General features: G+C 44.4%; 1 protein-coding gene across 1 annotated transcript in view; it reads right to left on the bottom strand.

Moving 5' to 3' along the window:
* The window catches only part of LOC115192339 (transforming growth factor beta receptor type 3), a 139,583-nt gene that overhangs the window by 28,147 nt on the left and 84,109 nt on the right, over positions 1 to 27,327 (bottom strand). The window contains exons 5-10 of the mRNA XM_029750723.1: positions 18,621 to 18,804; positions 12,819 to 12,981; positions 7,635 to 7,782; positions 2,917 to 3,106; positions 1,575 to 1,846; positions 831 to 986 (exon numbers count right to left, since the gene is read on the bottom strand). Coding sequence (XP_029606583.1) covers positions 831 to 986; positions 1,575 to 1,846; positions 2,917 to 3,106; positions 7,635 to 7,782; positions 12,819 to 12,981; positions 18,621 to 18,804 — 1,113 coding nt within the window. The remainder of the gene's footprint in view (positions 1 to 830; positions 987 to 1,574; positions 1,847 to 2,916; positions 3,107 to 7,634; positions 7,783 to 12,818; positions 12,982 to 18,620; positions 18,805 to 27,327) is intronic.

Here is a 27,327-nt window from a genome sequence, read left to right as displayed (position 1 = left end):
GTCTCATTTTGTCAGTTTAAAGAAACACGGGAAGCCTGCTGTGTACTTCAGACGTTCACAGGGTCATTAGTGAGTTAGGGCTGGAGGACACGGGCTAAATTAGGTGAATTATTATCATTGCCATTTAATTTATTCCTGCTGGTGTGTAGATAAGTAATTAAAACACCTTATTGTAGGATGGGACAAACAAGGACCATACTAGGATATGGGGCTTTGATATATTGAGAAACAGATAAATGAAGATTAATTTGTTTTGACCATAGGGGTCTGAGAAATGTGGGTGTGTGCCTGGTATTTCTAATCTGTATTTGGACACAAATGTGTTTTGTAACTTGTACTAAATTTGCTACGAAAATAATTTAATAGATCCGCGGAGAAGTGATTTATCGTTGGTTGTTAGTGAAAGCACATGTTGCATTCCATGTTAATGATAAACTCTGCTCAGAAAGGGTTTGACGCTAATACTGAACCTCATAACATTTTCATAGTGTTGTCCTAAATGTTTCCCTGGGTGCTTCTCCCATGCTTTCAACAGAGATAAGTGATTATACCATTGTTCAGAGTAACAGGCTAGGGTTGGGGGATACAGCACTCACAGGGCTGGTTTCCCAGACCCAGATTTATCCTAATTCTGGACTAAAAACTATTTTAAATGGAGATATTCCATTGAACCTTCTTTTTCAGTCCAAGAGTAGGCTTATTTGGGTCCAGGTAGCTTAAATGTTCAAGCTTCACAAGACTTGGGAGTATGGTAACGCAAGGCTAGCATCTGGGAAACTGGCCCTCGATTCGTTTTTGTAGATGCTATAGCCATTGTGTGTGGTACTCACTGAGTTGATGTAGAGGACCATAGAGCTGGGGTGCATGGGGTACTTGGTGGTCTGACAGCCCTCCAATGGCGTCTCTAGGGTGTAGTGGGTGGAGTTAACCGTCGCTTTGCATTCTGGGTCTTGAAGAGTCAGGTTGGCATTACCATAACCACTGGCCTGAGGAAAGAGACAAACGTAAGTAATATAAAGTCAATTAATAAAGTCTTAAAAAACTGAAAGAAAAACAATGTAATGTCAATCAATAATCTATAATATTTGCAATAAAATAAAAATCATGATCAACAATCATCTCACTACTGTCAGAAGAGGTTGCTGAGACACAATGTGGCACTATACTTCATTGGCATTAGACTTCACTATGCCACTATACAGCACAGACTACTTCTCGGTGTGATATTAAGTTCCCCGGAAGACATAAAAACCACAGGATGGTCCAACTCTAACCATAAATATCCCTAATTGCAGTGTGGGTTTTAATACACTATGATGTGGTCTGTTGTGTTCTGCCTGCTTCACTGTAGGGCACGCATGCACACACACACACACACACACACACACACACACACACACACACACACATACACTCGTTGAAAATACACACAATTCATTCAACTCCATACCAGTCACTATTACGTAAAGAGGAAGACTCAGAGATAAACCAAGCCTGTCCTCTATTGCAGACACAATTAGTCATAGTGATAAACCAGTTGGCTGTCTACTACAGTACACTATCCATCCACTCACCTGCAGACTCTCTCTGTCGATGCTGACCACCATCCTGTTCTCCTCACACTGAACACTGAGCCCCACACTGAGGGTCCCCTGCTGCTCCTCAGGCTCCCCACCCTGCTCCCCTCCCAGCCAGGGCAGGCCATGCTCCTTGGGTGGGGGAAAGGGGAAGGGCAGGCCACCGGAGCGCGAGGCAGCACCCCCTGGGCCACCAGACAGGAGGGGGTTGGTGTCCCACAGGATAGACAGGTCTGGAAGGAACACGGAGTCCAGGGGATCTAGCACATCTGGAAGTCACAGAACACACAAATTTTAGTCACAGAGCCAAACACACAAACATGTGCGTACACTCACAGACTGAAGAGAGAGAGAGAGAGAGAGAGAGAGAGAGAGAGAGAGAGAGAAGAGAGAGAGAGAGAGAGAGAGAGAGAGAGAGAGAGAGAGAGAGAGAGAGAGAGAGAGAGAGAGAGACTGTTAAAGTGTCATCTGGTGGTTTTAGAGCCATGGAAATTGCACAGAGCAGAAACTGGCCCAAGTTCTGGCGATATTGTCTTCATAAGAACAGTTAAACTGTGATGGTCTATGGTAGACATTCATTATTTAACAGTTAAATACATTATAACAATATATAGCCATGAGAAATGCATATAAATCAAAGCATAGCTAATTTATTTATATCGTAGATATCTTTATTGAATTGACTAAACCTAGGTCTGTTTGTCATACATGATCTACCGTATTAGTTTAATTACAGTCAACTTTAGTCACAGACACAAACGCACGTACACGTGTGTACACTCACAGACACCTACACCATGCATGCACACACACAAACACACACACACACACACACACAGAGAAAGGAGGGGGAGAGAGAGAGAGAGAGAGAGACAGAGCAAGAGAGTGAGAGAAACAGAGAGACAGAGACAGAGACAAAGAGACAAAGCGAGAGACAAAGAGAGAAAGAGAGAGAGACAGAGAGACAGACAGACAGAGAGACAGAGACAGGGGCCTCTGTTAAAGTGTCATCTGGTGGTTTTAGAGCCATGGAAAATGCACAGAGCAGAATCTGGCCAAAGTTTTGATGATATTGTCTTTTTAAGAACAGTTAAACTGTGATGGTCTGTGGTAGACATTCATTATTTAACAGTTAAATACATTTCTAACGATGTATGCTCATGAAAAATGGGAATAAATCAAAGCATAGCTCATTTATTTACATTGTAGATATCTTTATTGAATTGACTAAACCTAGGTCTGTTTGTCATACATGACAACATCTACCGTATTAGTTTAATTACAGTCAAGTACTGGAACACAAATCTGAGTCTAATATAAAAGGCCTGGCGTGTCTTACCTGGCTCCCTGAGCCTCAGGTTGAAGGTGTTAGCCACAGGGGTGTGGGTGTAGGAGGTGACCGGTCCATAGCTATGCTCCTCTGCCCACTTGATCAGGGCCTGAGAGCCAGATGGGAGGTGGTGTTTGGGGGTCTTAGACACCTCCATCAGCCTCTCTGTGTTGGGACTCAGACTGATGGTATCTGACGTCTATTGAGGAAAAAATAGGAATTAACAGGTTTAGTAGCCTATACTGTAAATCATATGGAAATATTGGTAGAGGCAAAACTACCAGCAATTGATTTGATTCAAGGAGTTTTTAATCAATGTAATCTTATCAGTTATCAACAAAGAAAAAACTGCTCTAATTTCTTCTTCTGAGAAACAGAACATCACAACCATATAAACCATATCTTACACAGCAGCATGAACATTTTAGTCATTTAGCAAACACTTAGCGTTAAGTGCCTTGCTCAAGGGCACGTCAACAGATTTTTCACCTAGTCGGCTCGGGGATTCAAACCAGCGACCTTTCGATTACTGGACCAACACTATTAACTGGTAAGCTAGCTACCTGCTGTCGTCAGTCTTTTTTTAATGTCTTTTTTTATTTTACCTTTACCCCTTTTTCTCCCCAATTTCGTGGTATCCAATTGGTAGTTACAGTCTTGTCCCATCGCTGCAACTCCCCTACGGACTCGGGAGAGGCGAAGGTCGAGAGTCATGCGTCCTCCGAAACACGACCCTGCCAAGCCGTACTGCTTCTTGACACACTGCTTGCTTAACCCGGAAGTCAGCCGCACCAACGTGTCGGAGGAAACTGACGACCGAAGTCTGCTTGAATGTGCCCGGCGCGCCACAAGGAGTCGCTAGAGTACAATGAGCCAAACCCTCCCCTAACCTGGACAGCGCTGGGCCAATTGTCCGCTGCCTCGTGGGTCTCTCAGTCACGGCCGGCTGTGACACATCGTGGGATCGAACCCGAGTCTGTAGTGACGCCTCAGCACGGCAATGCAGTGCCTTAGACCGCTGCGCCACTCGGGAGGCCCTTGCCGTCATCAGTCTTACACAAACCAAAGTGGGTGCTTTCTTCTTTTGTAGTTAGCAGCATTTACCAGTAATCTCTAGGTCTATGTTGGTTTCATTTCCTTTGTCTGACTGTATGAAATTGTAAAACTTCACTATAGAGCTTCAAAAGCCGGCGTGACCACAACCCACAATGAAAGTGTGAGAATATTAATTTTACTCTCATATCTTGAAAGAATCAAAGTCAAAAGAGACATTTTAGGTCTCGGCATGGAAAGGCCCTGACCAATGTAGCAGTGGTGAAGAGTCACGCACGCACACACACACGCACACACACACACACACACACACACACACACACACACACACACACACACACACACACACACACACACACACACACACACACACACACACACACACACACACACACACACACACACACACACACACACACACACACACACACACACACACACACAAAAAGCCTGATCAATTGTGGGACTAAGTCTAATGTGTCAGATTTCTACCAGAATTCCTCATTAGTTCCCCAGTGTTCCATGCTGCATAATGTGAGGAGGGCTAATCCCTTCCCAAAGACATTTCCCACAGATCCACTCTGTCCAAAATGGCATCATATTCCCTATTTAGTGTCCTTCTTTTCCCCAAGGCTCATAGGTCTCTGATGAGAAGTAGTGCAGTATATAAGTAGTAGGGTGCCATTTGGGATGCAACTCCCCTCTGTCCCCTGGAGCAGGAGCAGAGCTGTGGCCAATCCTCTGACAGTAGCTAGCAACGCTTTGATTTTATGAGGCTATCATATCACATACATAGCTGACATTCTCTGTTTTGAGATATTCACTCTGACACAGTGGCTGGTTCCCAAAGACAGATATTTATACTGGGACACACATGCATGCTCATGCAGGCAAGCACACTCACGATCACACTCACATGCACACACTCTCACACACACAGCATTAAGTAAGCATTTTGTCAATGAAACCCTTGCTATGATACTGTGCAGTTTCAGTTTTCTTTGGTCCTAGATGGATTAACGGGTTCTAAACTCAGAAATCAAAACCAGAAGTGAAAAACAAATCTGATCTATCATAACTGAACTCCTCCCAATGATTTATGCTGTTCTGAGTTCAGTACTGTACTTTATGTCATGCCCTGGCCTGTAATTTCCTAGCCTGGTCCCAGATATTTGTGCTGTCTTGCTAAATCCTATGGTCATTCATGGGCATGCCAAATGTCATGTCATGCCAACAGATATGGGACCAGGCTAGTAATTTCGCAGTACAGTAAACTGTAGGTCAGCAGCACAGCACATCGCTGACATGTGTTCCCAGTTTCCGGTCCCCTACTCCCCCTAATGTTTCTCTTAGCGTAGCCCACTACTGTAGCCAACTGTAGCCCTGCTCTGCTGGTCTGATTGATTCAGTGACAGCCTAAAGGGCAGCTGTACAAACAGCCAGGCTGGCAGGCAGGCAGTGGATGGGGCTGAGCATGCGTCTGCATCCCAAATGGAACCCTATTCCCTATTTACTGCACTACTTTTGACCAAAAGTAGTGCACTGGTCAAAAGTAGTGCACTGCATAAGGAATAGGGTGCCATTTGGGATGCAGACTGAACTGAGCTGGCTGACTGGGAGAAGTGCAGAGTCATGGACTGGCAGAGGCACACACACACAGTCTGCCTGCATGAGGATCACTGTTACAGAGTGTGGAACCAATCCAGAGAAGCAGGTATCTAGAGCCCATAAGACAACACAACACACCTCCACTGAGATCAGCAGTTAGCATAGCATCGGGACCGTGGAACAGACCTACGCAGCACTCGTAGAGAAGATAGAGCGAAGGTCAGGCCAGGTTGGTTTAGCCTAAATTGTGTCAATGTCACTTTTTTCATTAATAGGCAAAACACCTTTCATATCTACTAGGTATCTAATGGCTATGTGCCAAAGGTATAAGAGCCATCTCTCATTATGACTTCGGATATTAGTAAATGGTCTATTTAGTTTTTTAACATACATGTCTAGACTGATGTAAGTGGGAGGTAAACATGCAATGCCAGAGCAAATATGGTCATTGGATAATGTCCTACTGTTAACCTAAAACCAAATAAATCGCCCTTAGTGTAAGCCTTGTAAAATAGTGTGTTTTTCAATGACTAGAACAGATTTAGTCAATTCTTTTTTTAAAAAGTATATACACGACCACAGTGTGTGTGGGTGTCAATGTTAACAAGTATGACACAATATTTCAATTCTACAGACAGATAGCCAGTCACTGAGGTATTACACAGTATTTGGGAAGTGATTGTGTTGTCACTGTGTCTGCAGTGCAATCCACAGAGATAGGGAATAGGGTGCTATTTAGGATGCAAACAGGGCCTGCAGCCAGCAACGCTCATCATTCACATTATGATGGACGGCAAACAGGTCAGGCTGTGTGAGGCTGTGAGCACAATGAAAATACAGTTTGTGCGAACCTGGCCTATGAAAATGTATCGCCTCCCCTCCTCCCCTCTTCCTCTCTTCCCCCTCATTCAATACGATGACAACCCTTGGAGCTGTCAGCATGATATTTCACAGTTCCTCTCTTTATCCCTCGCTCTCTCCCTCCCTCCCCTGCAGGCAGGCTGAAACCAGGTGCCACTTCAACACTCCTCGGATTGTGACAAATGTATTGGTCATCGGCGAAAAGTGGTGACATGCCTGTCTGTCCACTGTGCTTGTCTAGTCATGTGTTGTGACATGGATCCTCTGCCTGTCTCCCCAAATACCATTCGTGCCATTGTGATCAGTGGAGGCTGCTGAGGGGAGGACGGCTCATAATAATGTCTGGAACGGAGCAAATGGAATGGCATCAAACACATGGAAACCATGTGTTTGATGTACTTGATACCATTCGACTGATTCCACTCCAGCCATTACCACGAGTCCGTCCTCCCCAATTAAGGTGCCACCAACTTCCTCTGATTGTGATGTGTTACTGAGACTGTGAAAAAAGATCTTGGCAGTTAACATCTGAAAGTTGAACTACTCAATTCGAAAAGAAAACACTCAATAGCAGTCTTGCCACTTGGTTTGCTATAAACCTGAGGAATGGAGTCTTGGGTCTCTGGAGTTGGCCATTAAATAAAGTGCAACTACTGAAAAATGTTTTATTTAGGTCAAAGCAGCACCTTCCTATTATTCATGAGCTGCACGTTTTGCCACTATTGCTTTGAACATTCGTTTTAGGACTGACGCCCGACTGAGCATTGTCAATTGGCGCTGATGAATATTTTAGCAAAATGGCATTACAGTGGCTGGGAAATACAAAAACATTCCAAAAGGAGGCAAATAATTAGTAGGAAAACCTTTGTCATCATTGTGATGTCGTCAGATTGATAGTATTCCAGGCCACTATGGTGACATTTAGACGTAACAGTTAATAGCCCCCGTTCAGAATGACTGGGCACAACTAGACTTTCGGGCACCACTATGGCAGAGAACAGCTTGAGAAAGATCATAACAAATGGCATGAAGCGACCGAGTGAAGGAGGTGCACTCCATGAATAGAAGGGCTGTGTTTGTTACGTTCAGAGTGACGTTTTGAGTCACGCACCAACCAAGTCCAGTTTGCAGGTTACTGAAAATATAAGTATTTTTATTTAGAAACAAAACATTTCTCCGTAGCGTTCAGATTCAGTGTTACGTACCACCACGTCCAGTTTGCCGATGACGCTGTGAGCCTTGACGACCCAGTTGACAGACTTCTCACACTTCAGCAGCAGCACGACGTTACGTTTCAATGGAACATCTGCCTCCAGTGGTCTCAGATCTACAATCACATCCACCTGGAATGCACTGCTCAGGGAGGGAAATAGAGAGAGAGAGACAGAGAAGGGAAAAGAGAGCCAGCCAGGAGAGAGCCATAAGAGTTTTAGAAGACCCAAAATACTCAGTATTTACATGCCTTCCCTCTGTCTGGCCAACTGATTAAGAAACTGGAAGTATTCCCAGAAAGAGGAAGACATGTGCGTAGCAGACCAGACCACATAGCAGCCGTATGGTGAAATACATCATGATTGCCATATTCCTTGTATTTCTGGGCTCTTAATGCGTACACAGAGTAATCACACCGCTGGGAGAGTGAGGCCATCACCCGGCAGACTGGAAATACAGACTGCAGTCCACGAGAAGTTTCGTCCCAAATTGTTGCCAACCTACACTATATACAGTGCATTCAGAAAGTATTCAGACCCCTTGACTTTTTCCACATTTTGTTACGTTACGGTCTTATTCTAAAATGGCTTAAATAAAACATTTTCCTTATCAATCTACACACAATACCCCATAATGATAAAGCGAAAACAGGTTTTTAGAATAATGTTGGGTTTTTTTGCAAAAAAACTGAAATACCTTATTTACATAAGTATTCAGATCCTTTCCTATGAGACTCGAAATTTAGTTCTGCTGCATCCTGTTTCCATTGATCATCCTTGGAGACGTTTCTGCAACTTGATTGGAGTCCACCGGTGGTAAATTCAATAGATTGGATATGATTTGGAAAGGCACACACCTTTCTATATAAGGTCCCACAGTTGACAGTGCATATCAAAGCAAAAACCAAGCCATCAGAACAAATCAATTGTTCGTAAAGCTCTGAGACAGGATTGTGTCATGGCACAGATCTGGGGAAGTGTACCAAAACATGTCTGCAGGATTTAAGGTCCCCAAGAACACAGTGGCCTCCATCATTCTTACATGGAAGAAGTTTGGAACCACCATGACTCTTCCTAGAGCTGGCCGCCAGGCCAAAAGCAGCAATCGGGGGAGAAGGGCCTTGATCAGGGAGGTGACCAAGAACCTGATGGTCACTCTGACAGAGCTCTAGAGTTCCTCTGTGAAGATGTGAGAACCTTCCAGAAAGACAACCATCTCTGCAGCACTCCACCAATCAGGCGTTTATGATAGAGTGGCCAGACGGAAGCTACTCCTCAGTAAAAGGCACATGACAGCCCGCTTGGCGTTAGCCAAATGGCACCTAAAGGACTCAGACCATGAGAAACAAGATTCTCTGGTCTGATGAAACTAAGATTGAACTTTTGGCCTGAATGCCAAACGTCACGTCTAGAGCAAACCTGGCACCATCCCTACGGTGAAGCATGGTGGTAGCAGCATCATACTGTAGGGATGTTTTTCAGCAGTAGGGAATGGGAGAGGTGCCAGGATCGAGGGAAAGATGAACGGAGCAAGGTACAGAGAGATCCTTGATGAAAACCTGCTCCAGAGCGCTCAGGACCTCAGACTGGGGTGAAGGTTCACCTTCCAACAGGACAATGACCCTAAACACAAAGCTAAGACAAGGCAGGAGTGGCTTAGGGACAAGTCTCTGAATGTCCTTGAGTGGCCCAGCCAGAGCCCGTTCTAACATTTCTGGAGAGACCTGAAAATAGCTGTGCAGCAACGCTCCCCATAAAACCTGACAGAGCTTGAGAGGATCTGCAGAGAAGAATGAGAGAAACTCCCCAAATACAGGTGAGCCAAGCTTGTAGCGTCATACCCAAGAAGACTCGAGGCTGTAATTGCTGACAAAGGTGCTTCAACAAAGTACTGAATAAAGGGTCTGAATACTTAGTGTCAAGAAAAAGTATGTGAACCCTTTGGAATTACCTGGATTTCTGCATAAATTGGTCATCAAATTAGACAAACATAGTGTGTTTAAACTAATAACACACAAATGATTGTATTTATCTTGTCTATATTGAATACATCACTTAAACATTCACAGTGTAGGATGGCAAAAGTATGTGAACCCCTAGGCAAATGACCTCTCCAAAAGCTAATTGGAGTCAGGAGTCAGCTAACCTGGAGTCCAATCAATGAGACGAGATTGGAGGTGTTGGTTAGAGCTGCCTTGCCCTATAAAAACACTCACAAAATCTGAGTTTGCTATTCACAAGAAGCATTGCCTGATGTGAACCATGCCTCAAACAAAAGAGATCTCAGAAGACCTAAGATTAAGAATTGTTGACTTGCATAAAGCTGGAAAGGGTTACAAAAGCATATTTAAAAGCCTTTATGTTCATCAGTCCACAGTAAGACAAATTGTCTATAAATTGAGAAAGTTCAGCACTGTTGCTACTCCCCCTAGGAGTGGCCGTCCAGCAAAGATGACTGCAAGAGCACAGCGCAGAATGATCAATGAGGTTAAGAAGACTCCTAGAGTGTCAGCTAAAGACTTACAGAAATCTCTGGAACATGCTAACATCTCTGTTGATGAGTCTACGATACGTAAAACACTAAACAAGAATGGTGTTCATGGGAGGATTCCACGGAACAAGCCACTGCTATCCCAAAAAACATTGCTGCACATCTGATGTTTGAAAAAGTGGACCTGGATGTTCCACAGCGCTATTGGAAAAATATTCTGTGGAAACTACAGTTGAGTTGTTTGGAAGGAACACAACACTATGTGTGCAGAAAAAAAGACAGCACACCAGCATCAAAACCTCATCCCAACTGTAAAGTATGGTGGAGGGAGCATCATGGTTTGGGGCTGCTTTGCTGCCTCAGGGCCTGGACAGCTTGCTATCATCGACGGGGAAATGAAGTTTATCAAGTTTATCAAGACATTTTGCAGGAGAATGTTAGGCTATCTGTACGCCAATTGAAGCTCAGAGGTTGGGTGATGCAACGGGACAATGACACAAAACACAGAAGTAAATCAACAACAGAATGGCTTCAACAGAAGAAAAAACACCTTCTGGAGTGGCGCAGTCAGAGTCCTGACCTCAACCCGATTGAGATGCTGTGGCATGACCACAAGAGAGCAGTTCACCAGTTCACCAGACATCTCAAGAATATTGCTGAACTGAAACAGTTTTGTAAAGAGGAATAGTCCAAAATTCCTCCTGACCTGCAGGTCTGATCCGCAACTACAGAAAATGTTTGGTTGAGGTTATTGCTGCCAAAGGAGGGTCAACCAGTTATTAAATCCAATGGTTCACATACTTTTCCCACCCTGCACTGTGAATGTTTACACGGTGATTTCAATAAAGACATGAAAACGTATTATTGTTTGTGTGTTATTAGTTTAAGCAGGCGGTGTTTGTTTATTGTTGTGACCTAGATGAAGATTCAGATCAAATTTTCTGACCAATTTATGCAGAAATCCAGGTATTTCCAAAGGGTTCACATACCTTTTCTTGCCACTATATGTAAATGCGATATTTCCTTATTTTTTGTTGTTGCAAACATTTTAAAAAAACAGTTTTTGCTTTGACATTATGGGGTATTGTGTGTAGATTGATGAGGGGAAAAAAACTATTTAATCAATTTTAGAATAAGGCTGTAACTTTGAAAAAGTCAAAGTGTCTAAAACCTTTCCGAATGCTCTGTATACAAAAGCATGTGGACATGCCTTCAAATGAGTGGATTCGGCTATTTCAGCCACACCTGTTGCTGGCAGGTGTATAAAATCAAGCACACAGCCATGTAATTTCCATAGACAAACATTGTCAGTAGAATGGCCATACTGAAGAGCTCAATGACTTTCAACGTGGCACTGTCATAGGATGCCACCTTTCCAAAAAGTGAGTTTGTCAAATTTCTGCCCTGCTAGAGCTGCTATGGTCAACTGTAAGTGCTGTTATTGTGAAGTGGAAACGTCTAGGAGCAACAACGGCTCAGTCGCGAAGTAGTAGGCCACACAAGCTCACAGAATGGGACCGCCACGTGCTGAAGCACGTAACGCTTAAAATCCTCTGTCCTGACTTGCAACACTCACTACCGAGTTCCAAACAGCCTCTGGAAGCAACTTGAGGACAATAACTGTTCGTCGTGAGCTTCGTGAAATGGGTTTCCATGGCTGAGCAAGCCTAAGATCACCATGCGCAATGACAAGTGCGCATGGTGATCTTCAATGCATAGTGCCAACTGTAAAGTTTGGTGGAGGAGGAATAATGGTCTGGGGCTGTTTTTTATGGTTTGGGCTAGGCCCCTTAGTGCCAGTGAAGGGAAATCTTAACGTTACAGCATAAAATTACATTCTGGATGATTCTGTGCTTCCAACTTTTTGGCAACAGTTTGGGGAAGGCCCTTTCCTGTTTCAGCATGACAATGTCCCCGTGCATAAAGCGAGGTCCATACAGAAATGGTTTGTCTCGATCGGTGTGGAAGAACTTGACTGGCCTGCACAGAGCCCTGACCTCAACCCCATTTAACACCTTTGGGATGAAGTGGAACGCCGACTGCAAACCTGGCCTAATCGTCCAACATCAGTGCCTGACCTCACTAATGCCCTTGTGGCTGAATGGAAGCAAGTCCCTGCAGCAATGTTCCAACATCTAGTGGAAAGCCTTCCCAGAAGAGTGGAGGCTGTTATAGCAGCAACGAGGGGACCAACTCCATATTAATGCCCATGATTAACGCCCAGACTTTGAGTCTGAGATAGAGCGCTCAACAAAACCTCAAAAGGTCAATATTATCCTACTCTTCCTTGGTATCCAACACAGACTACCAGTGAGACTAGAGAGAAACCATCCTGACCTCTTGAGATCAGTAAGGTTTATATTTAGAGTTAGTGTGATCGACAATGTTTAGCATATTGACATAAAGAGCCAGTTTCCCAGAGACAGATTAAGCCCACTGCTGGACTAAAAGCATGCTCAATAGAGAATCTCCATTGAAAGTGTTCTTTGGTCCAGAACTAGACTTAATCTGTGTCCAGGAACCCAGCCTAAACTTGATAAATGTGCGCTTTATTTGGGTTGGACTATGTTTTGGTTCTGGTGGTGGGCTACAGTACTGACCTACTGGAGTTCTGGTTGTGTTATGGTTGTGTTATGGCTGTGTTTGGTTATGGTTATGTTATGGTTGTGTTGGTTTACAGTACTGACCTGCTGGAGTTGGGTGCTTGCAGCTCAATGATGTGGACCTCTTGGTCCTGGTCTGGTCCAGACAGGACACAGCCTTTAGAGGGCTGGGGCTCCACGTAGCCAGCTAGGTAGTTCAGAGACAGGAACTTGTTGTCGATCTTACAGGTATCTGAGAAGACTGGGTCTGGAAGACGAAAGAAGAGGGTGGTTAGATGAGATTATGAGACGAGATTATAACTCAATGTATAATTCGAACACTGGATGTGATGTGATTATACTTGATTAACCCTCAAGAGCAAGAAGTTCCGATGAAGGCAGTCAGGCTGATACGTAAACTTAATATACTGAAGTGATACTGGCAAGCGCAGTGTGCAAGTTTTAATTTTCTTTCAAGATGAATCCTCATGAGGAAATGGGTGAGGTATTTAGGTATTTACATTACTGTTCAGCCAACATTTTGAGATATCTGAACACTTTGGGGTTGCTGGTAAAAGACAGGGACATACAGACAGCTTTTGCATTGAACACTATGATTCATGTTTCTGGGGAAATGAAAAGGCATGTTGAACAATAGCCGTCATAAACACGTCCAATCAGTCATTCCTGTCAGGTTTCCCACCATTCTAACTTACTACCCTTTATTTACTCAAATATTATTATTCTCCATCCAACTGTCCAGGCATGTGATCCTCTTCTCAGTCTTTTACAAAACATGAAAAGTTAAGCCCAGATGCTTCCTTATTTGGCAAACAAGGTCTTGGACAATATAAACTAAAGAGGTTGGAACCTTCCTCCCTAGACCCACTCGTGCCCCCCTCTTGCATGTTTTAAGTACCTGGTAGGACACAAAGCGGAAATCTGTCCAGCCTCAAGAAAAAGTACCAGAGCGAGAGATGGGTGGAGGCGGACTGAGGTAAACATGGCACGTTGGGCCTTCGCCAAGCCACAGTGTCTAATGACAGAGAGAGCGGCTGAATAGATGACTGCTTCAAGGCTAAGCAACCACACACTCTCTGTTTTCCTCCAACGTGATTGATTACATGGAGAGAACAGAACATACCTCGGCTGTAATGTGTAATGGAGCCATGACTCCACTCCTGGCAGTCACAATGATACTGTCATGCAGTTGAAAGATAGTCGTTAAAAATGAGGTGCTCTATCTATCTGGATGTTGACGTAGGATGAAGTTGGATGTGCTGTCGGTTCGGTTTACAAAGGACCAGTGGGGAGTGATGAAGTGAAGGAAAGAGTGAAGCATGGCTTCAATGGATCAATCACACAACATCCGTGGAGGAAAGCCCTCAACTTCAAACAGCCTTAGTCCCTGCTACAGTATCTCTACTGTCTGGTGGAGAGGAGACACCTCTGACAGTTTGTTTCCACTCACAGCTCACAGTTGTCAAGGAACAGTTGACATTTGCTATACCCATTAATGCCTTCCAGTTTAGTTTACTCAAACTCTTCTTCTCGGAAGTGGTCTTCTTACAGAGAAGTTAAGGAACAAGACCCTTATCATCTTGTTTATTAGCAGCTCAAGGGGTTAAAGCTAGAATCTTTAGTAGAAACAATAACAAAGCGATTCTCCATCCCTGTTTAGGTAAAAAGTGGAGGGACGGGTCCGGAGAAATGTAACCATTCTAAAATTGATAGACAGACCTATGGATGGACTGACCATCCGTGATATCAAAAGTATAATTTTAAACATGTTTTGAGGCTATAAAGTGTTGGTTTATATTTACATTGTCTACAAACAGAGTAAAACAAGCTTATATTTTGGGTTCTGATGGGGTATGAAAGTTTAACTAAGCTCATGAGGCATTTCTAAGTTATAGTCTTCAAGAATCAGTGGGTATATATATATATTTATTTATAATTCCAAAAATGGATGTAGCAACTAAGGATGCTAGTTTTAAGGAGGAAAGAATACCATAAATGGATCGCTCCCTTGTGTGTTGGATTAAAACGGCTTGGAAACTTGAAACAGTCCCAGTAAAAAAATAACAATATATACAGGGCGCTGCTGGTACAGAGTCAGTGTGCGGGGACACCGGTTAGTTGAGGTAGTATGTCCATGTAGGTAGAGTTAATTAAAGTGACTATGCATAGGTGACAACAGAGAGTGGCAGTGGTGTGGAGAAGGGGGGGGGTGTGAATAGTCTGGGTAGCCATTTGACTAGATGTTCAGGAGTCTTATGGCTTGGGAGTAGAAGCGGTTTAGAAGCCTCTTGGACCTAGACTTGACGCTCCGGTAACGCTTGCCGTGTGGTAGCAGAGAGAACAGTCTATGACTAGGGTGGCTGGAGTCTTTGACAATTTTCAGGGCCTTCCTCTGACACCGCCTGGTATAGAGGTCCTGGATGGCAGGAAGCTTGGCCCCAGTGATGTACAGGGCCGTTCGCACTAACCTTAGTAGTGCCTTGCGGTCGGAGGCCGAGCAGTTGCCATACCAGGCAGTGATGCAACCAGTCAGGATGCTCTCGATGGTGCAGCTGCAGAACCTTTTGAGGATCTGAGGACCCATGCCAAATCTTTTCAGTCTCCTGAGGGGGAAGAGGTTTTGTCGTGCCCTCTTCCCGACTGTCATGGTGTGCGTGGACCATGTTAGTTTTTTGGTGATGTGGACACCAAGGAACTTGAAGCGCTCAACCTGCTCCACTGCAGCCCCGTCAATGAGGATGGGGGCGTGCTCAGTCCTCTTTTTCCTGTAGTCCACAATCATCTCCTTTGTCTTGATCACGTTGAGGGAGAGGTTGTTGTCCTGGCACCACATGGCCAGGTCTCTGATCTCCTCCCTATAGGCTGTCTCGTTGTTGTCGGTGATCAGGCATACCACTGTTAGGCATCGGCAAATTTAATGGTGGTGTTGGAGTCGTGCCTGGCCGTGCAGTCATGAGTGAAATGGGAGTACAGGAGGGGGCTGAGCATGCACCCGAGGGGCCCCTGTGTTGAGGATCAGCGTGGTGGATGTGTTGTTACCTATCCTTACCACCTGGGGGCGGCCCGTCAGGAAGTCCAGGATCCAATTGCAGAGGGAGGTGTTTAGTCCCAGGGTCCTTAGCTTATTGATGAGCTTTGAGGGCACTATGGTGTTGAACGCTGAGCTGTAGTCAATGAATAGCATTCCCATCATAGGTGTTCCTTCAGTCCAGGTGGGAAAGTGCAGTATGGATTGCAATAGAGACTACATCATCTGTGGATCTATTGGGGCGATATGCAAATTGGAGTGAGTCTAGGGTTTCTGGGATGATAGTGTTGATGTGAGCCATGACCAGCCGTTCAAAGTACTTCATGGCTACAGACTTGAGTGCTACGGGTCGGTAGTCATATAGGCAGGTTACCTTAGTGTTCTTGGGCACAGGCACTATGGTTGTCTGCTTAAAACATGTTGGTATTACAGACTCGGACAGGGAGAGGTTGAAAATGTCAGTGAAGACACTTGCTAGTTGGTCAGCGCATGCTCGCAGTACACATCCTGGTAATCCATCTGGCCCTGCAGCCTTGTGAATGTTGACCTGTCTAAAAGTCTTAGTCACATCGGCTGCGGAGAGCGTGATCACACTCTTCCAGTACAGCTGGTGCTCTCATGCATGTTTCAGTGTTATTTGCCTCGAAGTGAGCATAGAAGTAGTTTAGCTCATCCGGTAGGCTCATGTCACTGGGCAGCTCTTCGCTCTGCTTCCCTTTGTAGTCTGTAATGGTTTGCAGGCCCTGCCACATCCGACGAGCGTCAGAGTTGGTGTAGTAAGACTCGATCTTAGTCCTGTATTGATGCTTTGCCTGTTTGATGGTTCATCAGCGGGCATAGCGGGATTTCTTATAAGCTTCCGGGTTAGAGTCCCGCTCCTTGAAGCGGCAGCTCTAGCCTTCAGCTCAGTGAGGATGCTGCCTGTAATCCATGGTTTCTGGTTGGGGTATGTATGTACGGTCACTGTGGGTACGACGTCATCAATGCACTTATTGATGAAGCCAATGACAGATGTGGTGTACTCCTCAATGACATTGGAGGAATCCCGGAACATATTCCAGTCTGTGCTAGCAAAACAGTCCTGTAGCTTAGCATCTGCTTCATCTGACCACTTTTTTATTGATCTAGCCACTGGTGCTTCCTGCTTTCATTTTTGCTTGTAAGCAGGAATCAGGAGGATATAATTATGGTCAGATTTGCCAAATGGAGGGCAAGGGACAGCTCTGTATGTATCTGTGTATGCTTGTGTGGAGTATAGATGGTCCAGAGTTATTTTCCCTCTGGTTGCACATTTAACATATTGATAGAAATTAGGTTAAACTGATTTAAGTTTCCCTGCATTAAAGTCCCCAGCTACTAGGAGCGGCGCCTCTGGGTGAGCGTTGTCTTGTTTGCTTTTGGCGGAATATAGTTCATTCAATGCTATCTTAGTGGCCGCCTCTGACTGTGGTGTTATGTAAACAGCTACAAAAAATATAGATGAGAACTCTCTCAGTCGGTAATGTAGTCTGCAGCTTATCATGAGAAACTCTACCTCAGGTGAGCAATGGCTCGGGACTTCCTTAGATATCGTGCACCAGCTGTTGTTTACAAAAACACATAGACCCGCCGCCCCTTGTCTTACCAGACGCCGCTGTTCTATCCTGCCGGTACATCGTATAACCAGCCAGCTGTATGTTGATATTGTTGTCGTTCAGCCATGACTCCGTGAAGCATAGGATGTTACAGTTTTAATGTCCTGTTGATAGTTTAATCTTCCCAATAACTCATCTATTTTATTGTCCAAAGATTGCATGTTTGCTAACAGAATTGAGGGGAGTGGGGGTTTATTCAATCGCCGCCTACTCCTCAGAAGACAGCCCGCCCTCCGGCCTCACTTTCTCCGCCTCCTCTTCATACAGATCACTGGGGTCAGGGCCTGTTCCTGAGGGAGCCGTATATCCTCCGCCTCAGACTCGTCAGAGTCATGAAAGAATAAAAAGGATTCTGGTAGCCCGTGGTGAGTAATCACAGTCCTGATGTCTAGAAATTATTTTCAGTCAAGAGACAGTAGCGGCAACATTATGTACAAAAATAGTAAAAAAATAAGTTACAAATAACGCAGATAAACTAACTAAAAAACACAATCGGTTGGGGGCACGCAAAACACCTGCCTTCTGCTCCGGCGTCATTTTACAGCTAGCAATCAGAGCAGCGATTCTTCTCACAAACCTACTACAAAGACACACACCCTCTCACAAACCTACTCTGCATTTCCATCAGTCACTTCTTCCTCATGCCACTGACTCTGGGCTCACAGTCAATGAAGAAAAGTGACAAGCAAGGAAAGCAAACGGCCAGATTACAAAAGAAAGAAAAAGTACTTTCCTCCCGGCCAAGTCTATTTGCTTTTTAAATGGAACTGAAAGCTGGCCAGTGGAACTGAGACACAGAGAGAGTGTTAGCTCTGCTTCTCTGGGATTGTTTTATTTCTCTAGGGTCCAGTAACTCCCAGGACTGTCAATGGCCTCCATTGAGAGGCAATTACTGCATGGGAACCACTTGATTAAGGTTTAGTGGGGAAGAAAAGGCCTGTCACGAGGCAGAGAAAATATACTGTTAGTGAAGGTAGGTGTAAAAGTCTCCCTAGGCATTCGAAACGGAAATGTGGCACTACCTTAGGACTGAGGCAATGTTTCTAACCTGCCTCTCAGAGTGAAACACACCTTCTCCCACTTTGATGTAGGGTTCCACTTGGAACCAATAGTTATCCTACAGAAGGGGCAGCCAAAAAACCCTTTATGGTTATAGGTAGCACCTTCCTCTAAGAGCGTCCTTTAGAGAAATATTTCTAACTTCCCTCTGAAAGTAAAACACACCTTCTCCCACTTTAATGTAGATGTCCAGGGCGATCTTGAGTTCGGAGAAGGAGGTGACGGCTCTGTACTTCTTGGTGGCCCAGTTGAGGAGGTGCTCGTTGCCATGGGAAAGCACCTCCTTCTGAACCTGACAGTGGAGGGAGAAGTTCCCTGGAGGGAAGTGGACATCAGATCCCTCAGATACCTGGAGAAAGGGGAGACACCACAACGATACAGACAGTCAGCCAGAGAGACACTATGGCTTTACAGACAGACATACACGGTTCATCAAGAGTCATACCCCTGAGACATGGCTGTAGTGTGTTAGGAGTCATAGGAGCCTACAACCATGTTTCAGTATTAAACGACACACAGAGAAGTGGACATCTGAGCTCTCTGATACCTGGAGGGTGGAGAGACACAATGGTGTTACAGATAGACACTGTACATCAGGAGACATAGCCCCGAAGACATGCCTGTCGACTGCTATGGCATTGGGTGTACTAAGACGAATAGTCATAATAGCCTACAGCCGTTTCTCAGGGCTATAGGAGCCACAGAGGGACATGACTTTGCCTGTGAGGAAAAGAGCTGGAGGCAGGGGTTCCACAGAATGACTGTGATACAGTAGGTTTCTGTATGACACTATGGGCTGGTTTCATAGCCACAGATTAAGCCTAGTCCTGGACTAAAGAGCAAGATCAATGGAGAATCGAAAAGTATTTTTAATTTAGGACTAGGCTTAATCTGCGTTTGGTAAACTTGTCCTAAGAGACTATCTCTAGCATTATGGACCTGGTGTGACAGTAACTCAGAGAGAGACCATAGGAACAATAATACGGAGTGGGGATTTACAGGAATTGTAGTCTAGAGACCAATAAGCATTGATTTAATGGTCGACTCAGCGAAATGACAGATATTGAGATGAGCACTATGCGGCTCACTTTCTGCATCGACGTCATATCGCTGAATCTACCTTTAATATCAGTGGGTATGATTTTTTTTCCGATTCCAATTTACATCAGATAACTCTGGATTACTTTCAGCAGTCTCTATTTCAGATACTGAAGGAAATACATGTATAGAGTTACTGAGAATATAAAATGGTAAAGCTAAAAAAAAGTTGTGGATCAGACCTGTGACGTGATTTACTGTTAAGAAGCTGTGTTTTCTATTGGGCGCATGAAGTTAGTTTTCAAGACTTCCACTCACAAGGACTTCTTTGTTGATAAAGATATATATGCCCATAAATGTCAATGCTCTATTGACATGCTCATCATCCACTTTATGGGAAAAAAAGAAATTCAAGACAATAAAAGTCATGGCCTGCCTCGAGGCAAACCGAAAAAGGAGAAGAGAAGACTTTGCAAATTCAAACCTTCTATTAAACTTTGCCAAAAGACATCTTTGACACTCCATCCCCAATCGTTATTTCAAGGCTTCTCGCAATGTGCGCTCCATATTTTTACACATGGTCTCCTTACACAATAAGATGCATGGCATCTACTGATTACGTAATCTGTTATTGTGCGTCATCACTAGTGTGCAGGGATTTCTCAAAATGGCTGCATACAGCTGGAGAGGAATGGCACTGTCTGTCATGAATATAGCCAGCAGACACACAAACACACATATAATGGCATATGCTCACGCTACTTTGTCTTTGTCATAGGAAACACAATTCCAAGACACACGTGTCTGTGTATGCGTGCTCACACACACACTAACAAATAAATCGGAGGCACAAAGAAATAGACTACTTTTAGCAATGCAGTTTGTTTGGAGTTAGCATTATAATCTAAAAGTAAATAATTTTGCCATATGAGAGCGGGATAAATTGCATCCAGATGTGATACAGTGGGACGTAGCCTAAGCCTAGGTAGGCAAAAGGCTGCGAGACCGCAAAACCCAGCTGTGATACGCAGAGTGACAAAAAAATTGCGTAAAATGTGTGCGTAGCCCCGAGCCCACAGTGAAGTGCTGATTTGTCTTCTGGCAGGGAGGGATGGAAGGAGGGAGGGATGGAGGTAGGGATGGAGGGAAAGAGAGAAACTTGACTGAGCTTGGCGTGTGTGCATGCATGTGTGGGAGTACGCAGAAGCGAGAGAGCGAGAGAGAGAGAGAGAGAGAGAGAGTGAGACCACCCCTTTGGCTCTTAACGGACCTCAACCCATATGCTTCATTTCAGAGAGATAAACATTCACATGTGCTGAAAAAAAAACTACTGACTGTAGTACAACTGTGAGCAGAGCTGAGTATCCCAGGCCAGCCAGGCAGCCCTAACACACGGTCTGGTCTAGATAACCTACCTCATTATATTTATCATGATGTTTTTCTTATTCCCACGGCCTCCTATCTAACATGGGGAGGGCAGCTGACAGTGCTGCCTGGCAGGCCCAATTAAAACATTAACTCATATCACTTAGTATCGTTCACAGTTTGTTGCATTACCCATCAAATTTTCCAAAGAGGGGGAAGTGGAAAACATAACACAGTATTTCAGATCATGGTGTTTGCTTGTTTGTTTGAAAATTGGGTATTTGGAACTACAGACAGAGAGGTTCTCCATTTCCCTCCAGCACACACACACACACACGTCACACACACACACGGCCCAGCTAGCACCATGTGCAACATCTGCTTGACCCCTGGCCGCTCCTTTCTACGTTCCTGGCATTGTCACCACAGATGATGAATGCCAAGACCAGGGAGACAGATACTGTCGAAGAATTCACCGCAGCATAGCTATTTATTTTGAGTGATAACGTTTACAACGACTACGGCAGGAAGGAAAGGAAAACTTTAGTGGAGAAAGACGGAGTTCCGTGCCTCCGCCTGACTGCCTCACCTCACCACTCACAAGTGATATAGAGCCGTGGACAAGTGCTGAAACAACGAGAGAGGAGGAGATGGCCGGAGGAAAGGGTTGGGGTTTACTTTTGGAAACCGTGCCAAGCTCAGCAGAGTTTATCAATTTAGTTGCGGCAATACGTCTGTAATTAGTCTGAAAGAATTAGAGGTGGAAGCCTGAAAAAAACAAAATTAGCTCCAGGCCGTTCGAGGGTGATTTGAAATGGTAATATGAAAGAAGAGACTCAGAGAGACACTGGGACTCAACAAACCTGGTCTCTCTATCTAAACCAACCCTAGATCCATACCAAGTTAGCTGAGAGAGAGAGAACGCTTGTTAGAAGAATGTGTAAAAAAAAATACATATACAGTGCATTCGGAAAGTTTTCAGACCCCTTGACTTTTGCAACATTTTGTTACGTTACAGCCTTCTTCTAAAATTGATTAAATAAAACATTTTCTTCAGCAATCTACACACAATACCCAATAATGACAAAGCAAAAACAGGTTTCTAGAAATGTTTGCACATCTATTAAATATAAAAAAAACATACTTTATTTACATAAGTATTCAGACCCGTTGCTATGAGACTCAAAATTGAGCTCAGGTGCATCCTGTTTCCATTGATCATCCTCGAGATGTTTCTACAACTTGATTTGAGTCCACCTGTGGTAAATTCAATTGATTGGATATGATTTGGAAAGGCACACACCTGTCTATATAAGGTCTCACAGTTGACAGTGCATGTCAGAGCAAAAATCATGCCATGAGGTCAAAGGAATTGTCCGTAGAACTCCGAGACAGGATTTAAAAAATCTATATATATTTCACCTTTATTTAACCAGGTAGGCTAGTTGAGAACAAGTTCTCATTTGCAACTGCGACCTGGCCAAGATAAAGCATAGCAATTCGACACATACAACAGCACAGAGTTACACATGGAACAAACAAAACATACAGTCAATAATACAGTAGAACAAAAGAAAACAAAAAGTCTATATACAGTGAGTGCAAATGGGTAAGTTAAGGCAATAAATAGGCCATGGTAATTCATTACAATATAGCAATTAAACACTGGAATGGTAGATGTGCAGAAAATGAATGTGCAAGTAGAGATACTGGGGTGCAAAGGAGCAAGATAAATAAATAAATACAGTATGGGGATGAGGTAGGTAGATAGATGGGCTGTTTACAGATGGGCTATGTACAGGTGCAGTGATCTGTGAGCTGCTCTGAAAGCTGGTGCTTAAAGCTAGTGAGGGAGATATGAGTCTCCAGCTTCAGAGATTTTTGCAGTTCGTTCCAGTTATTGGCAGCAGAGAACTGGAAGGAAAGACGACCAAAGGAGGAATTGGCTTTGGGGGTGACCAGTGAGATAGATATACCTGCTGGAGCGCATGCTACGAGTGGGTGCTGCTATGGTGACCAGTGAGCTGAGATAAGGCGGGGCTTTACCTAGCAGAGACTTGTAGATAACATGTAGCCAGTGGGTTTGGCAACGAGTATGAAGCGAGGGCCAACCAACGAGAGCGTACAGGTCGCAGTGGTGGATAGTGTATCGGGCTTTGGTGACAAAACGTATGGCACTGTGATAGACTGCATCCAGTTTGATGAGTAGAGTGTTGGAGGCTATTTTATAGATGACATCACCGAAGTCGAGGATCGGTAGGATGGTCAGTTTTATGAGGGTATGTTTGGCAGCATGAGTGAAGGACGCTTTGTTGCGATATAGGAAGCCGATTCTAGATTTAATTTTGGATTGGAGATGCTTAATGGAAGGAGAGTTTACAGTCGAACCAGACACCCAGGTATTTGTAGTTGTCCACGTAAGTCAGAGCCGTCCAGAGTAGTGATGCTGGACGGGCGAGCAGGTGCGGGCAGTGATCGATTGAATAGCATGCATTTAGTTTTACTTGCGTTTAAGAGCAGTTGGAGGCCACGGAAATAAGAGTTGTATGGCATTGAAGCTCGTCTGGAGGTTAGTTAACACAGTGTTCAAAGAGGGGCCAGAAGTATACAGAATGGTGTTGTCTGCGTAGAGGTGGATCAGAGAATCACCAGCAGCAAGAGCAACATTATTGATGTATACAGAGAAGAGAGTCGGCCCGAGAATTGAACCCTGTGGCACACCCATAGAGACTGCCAGAGGTCCGGACAACAGGCCCTCCGATTTGACACACTGAACTCTATCAGAGAAGTAGTTGGTAAACCAGGCGAGGCAATCATTTGAGAAACCAAGGCTGTCGAGTCTGCCAATAAGAATGTGGTGATTGACAGAGTCGAAAGCCTTGGCCAAGTCGATGAATATAGCTGCACAGTAATGTCTCTTATCGACGGCGGTTATAATGTCATTTAGGACCTTGAGCGTGACTGAGGTGCACCCATGACCAGCTCTGAAACCTGATTGCACAGCGGAGAAGGTACGGTGGGATTCGAAATGGTTGGTAATCTGTTTGTTAACTTGGCTTTCGAAGACCTTAGAAAGACAGGGTAGGATAGATATAGGTCTGTAGCAGTTTGGGTCTAGAGTGTCACCCCCTTTGAAGAGGGGGATGACCGTGGCAGCTTTCCAATCTTTGGGAATCTCAGACGATACGAAATAGAGGTTGAACAGGCTTGTAATAGGGGTTACAACAATTTCGGCAGATAATTTTAGAAAGAGAGGGTCCAGATTGTCTAGCCCGGCTGATTTGTATGGGTCCAGATTTTGCAGCTCTTTCAGAACATCAGCTATCTGGATTTGGGTGAAGGAGAAATGGTGGGGGCATTGGCTGGTTGCTGTGGAGGGTGCCGGGCAGTTGACCGGGGTAGGGGTAGCCAGGTGGAAAGCATGGCCAGCCGTAGAGAAATGCTTATTGAAATTCTCAATTATAGTGGATTTATCGGTGGTAAGTGTTTCCTAGCCTCAGAGCAGTGGGCAGCTGGGAGGAGGTGCTCTTATTCTCCATGGATTTACAGTGTCCCAGAACTTTTTTGAGTTAGTACTACAGGATGCAAATTTCTGTTTGAAAAAGGTAGCCTTAGCTTTTCTAACTGCCTGTGTATATTTGTTCCTAACTTCCCTGAAAAGTTGCATATCACGGGGGCTATTCGATGCTAATGCAGAACGCCACAGGATGTTTTTATGCTGGTCAAGGGCAGACAGGTCTGGAGTGAACCAAGGACTATATCTATTCCTATTTTTTTTGAGTGGGGCATGCTTATTTAAGATGGTGAGGAAGGCACTTATAAAGAATAGCCAGGCATCATCTACTGACGGGATGAGGTCAATGTCATTCCAGGATACCCCGGCCAAGTCGATTAGAAAGGCCTGCTCACAGAAGTGTTTTAGGGAGCGTTTGACAGTGATGAGGGGTGGTCGTTTGGTCGCAGACCCATTACGGATGCAGGTAATGAGGCAGTGATCGCTGAGATCTTGATTGAAAACAGCAGAGGTGTATTTGGAGGGCGAGTTAGTTAGGATGACATCTATGAGGGTGCCCGTGTTTACGGATTTGGGGTTGTACCTGGTAGGTTCATTGATAATTTGTTTGAGATTGAGGGCATCAAGCTTAGATCGTAGGATGCCCGGGGTGTTAAGCATGTCCCAGTTTAGGTCACCTAGTAGCACGAGCTCAGAAGATAGATGGGGGGGCAATCAATTCACATATGGTATCGAGGGCAGAGCTGGGGCCAGAGGGAGGTCTATAGCAAGCGGCAACAGTGAGAGACTTGTTTCTGGAAAGGTGAATTTTAAGAAGTAGAAGCTCGAATTGTTTGGGTACAGACTTGGATAGTAATACAGAACTCTGCAGGCTATCTTTGCAGTAGATTGCAACACCGCCCCCTTTGGCAGTTCTATCTTGGCGGAAAATGTTATAGTTAGCGATGGAGATTTCAGGGTTTTTGGTGGTTTTCCTAAGCCAGGATTCAGACACGGCTAAGACATCCGGGTTGGCAGAGTGTGCTAAAGCAGTGAGTAAAACAAACTTAGGGAGGAGGCTTCTAATGTTAACATGCATGAAACCAAGGCTTTTACGGTTACAGAAGTCAACAAATGAGAGCACCTGGGGAGTGTGAGTGGAGCAAGGCACTGCAGGACCTGGATTAACCTCCACATCACCAGAGGAACAGAGGAGAAGTAGGATAAGGGTATGGTTAAAGGCTATACAAACTGGCCGTCTAGCACGTTCGGAACAGAGAGTAAAAGGAGCAGGTTTCTGGGTACGATAGCATAGATTCAAGGCATAGTGTACAGACAAAGGTAAGGTAGGATGTGAGTACATTGGAGGTAAACCTAGGCATTGAGTAACGATGAGAGAGATATAGTCTCTAGAGACATTTAAACCAGGTGATGTCATCGCATATGTAGGAGGTGGAACAACATGGTTGGTTAAGGCATATTGAGCAGGGCTAGAGGCTCTACAGTGAAATAAGACAGTAATCACTAACCAGGACAGTAATGGACGAGGCATATTGATATTAGAGAGAGGCATGCGTAGCCAAGTGAACACATGGGTCCAGTGAGTGGTTGGGCTGACTGGGGATACGGCAATTCAGACAGTTAGCAGGCCGGTGAAGCATGGTGGTGGCAGCATCATGCTGTGGGGATGTTTTTCAGCAGCAGGGACTGGGAGGCTAGTCAGAATCGAGGCAAAGATGAAGGGAGCAAAGTACAGAGAGATCCTTGATAAAAACCTCCTCCAGAGCGCTCAGGACCTCAGACTGGGGTGAAGGTTCACCTTCCAACAGGACAATGACCCTTAGCACACAGCCAAGACAATGCAGGAGTGGCTTAGGTACAAGTCTCTGAATGTCCTTGAGTGGCCCAGCCAAAGCCCAGACTTGAACCCGATCAAACATATATACACCTATATTGACCTGAAAATAGCTGTGCAGCAACACTCCCCATCCAACCTGACAGAGCTTGAGAGAATCTGCAGAGAAGAATGGGAGAAACTCCCCAAATACAAGTGCGCCAAGCTTGTAGCGACATACCCAAGAAGACTTGCTGCTGTAATCGCTGCCAAAGGTGCTTCAACAAAGTACTGAGTCAATTGTCTGAATACTTACGTATATACTTACATTATATAAATTAGCAAACATTTCTAAAAACCTGTTTTTGCTTTGTCATTATGGGTTATTGTGTGTAAATTGATGAAGAAAAAACAATTGAATACATTTTAGAATAAGGCTGTAACGTAACAAAATGTGGAAAAAGTCAAGGGGTCTGAATCCTTTCCGAATGCACGGTAAGGGCAAGGCGTGCTGCTCTGTTTTCAACCAGCTGCAGATTTGCTAGGTCTTTCTTAGCTTCATTTGACCATATTACCGGACAGTAATCAAGATGGGACATACCCGTCCCCATCTTCACAACAACTTAGTCAATATGAGTTCACCATGATAATTGACCATCCAATGTTATACCTAGGAGTTTAGTCCCTCTGTAACTTTCTCGCTCATCATTATTTAAGATTCATTAAGGATCATCTGCAATCATAAGCAATGTTTTCATCAAAGACTTGAAAGTTGGAAAAAATAAGAAATGAGCATCTACTTTTACAAGAACAAATAAAGTGTGAAGCCAGGACTTGCAAAATAACTGCTTGAAAGCTATACCATTTCAAAGTTACGGTATTGTTAATTGTTTGGCTCCCAGAGTATTAACAATACTTCAAAGTAGTGCTACATGCAAAGACATCAAAGTAGTGTTGCATGCATACACTCTTAGAAAAAAGGACTCCAAAAGGGTTATTCGGCTGTCCCCATAAGAGAATCCTTTTTGGTTGCAGGTAGAACCATTTTTGGCTCAATGTAGAATCCTCTGTAGAACGGGTTCTACGTTGAACCAAAAAGGGTTTAACCTGGAAGCAAAAGGGTTCTATCTGCAACCAAAAAT

The sequence above is a fragment of the Salmo trutta genome, chromosome 4 (genome assembly GCF_901001165.1).
Source record: "Salmo trutta chromosome 4, fSalTru1.1, whole genome shotgun sequence".
Lineage (NCBI taxonomy): Eukaryota > Metazoa > Chordata > Actinopteri > Salmoniformes > Salmonidae > Salmo > Salmo trutta.
Note: the sequence above shows the minus strand (reverse complement) of the source record. Positions and strands in the feature narration are given on the sequence as shown.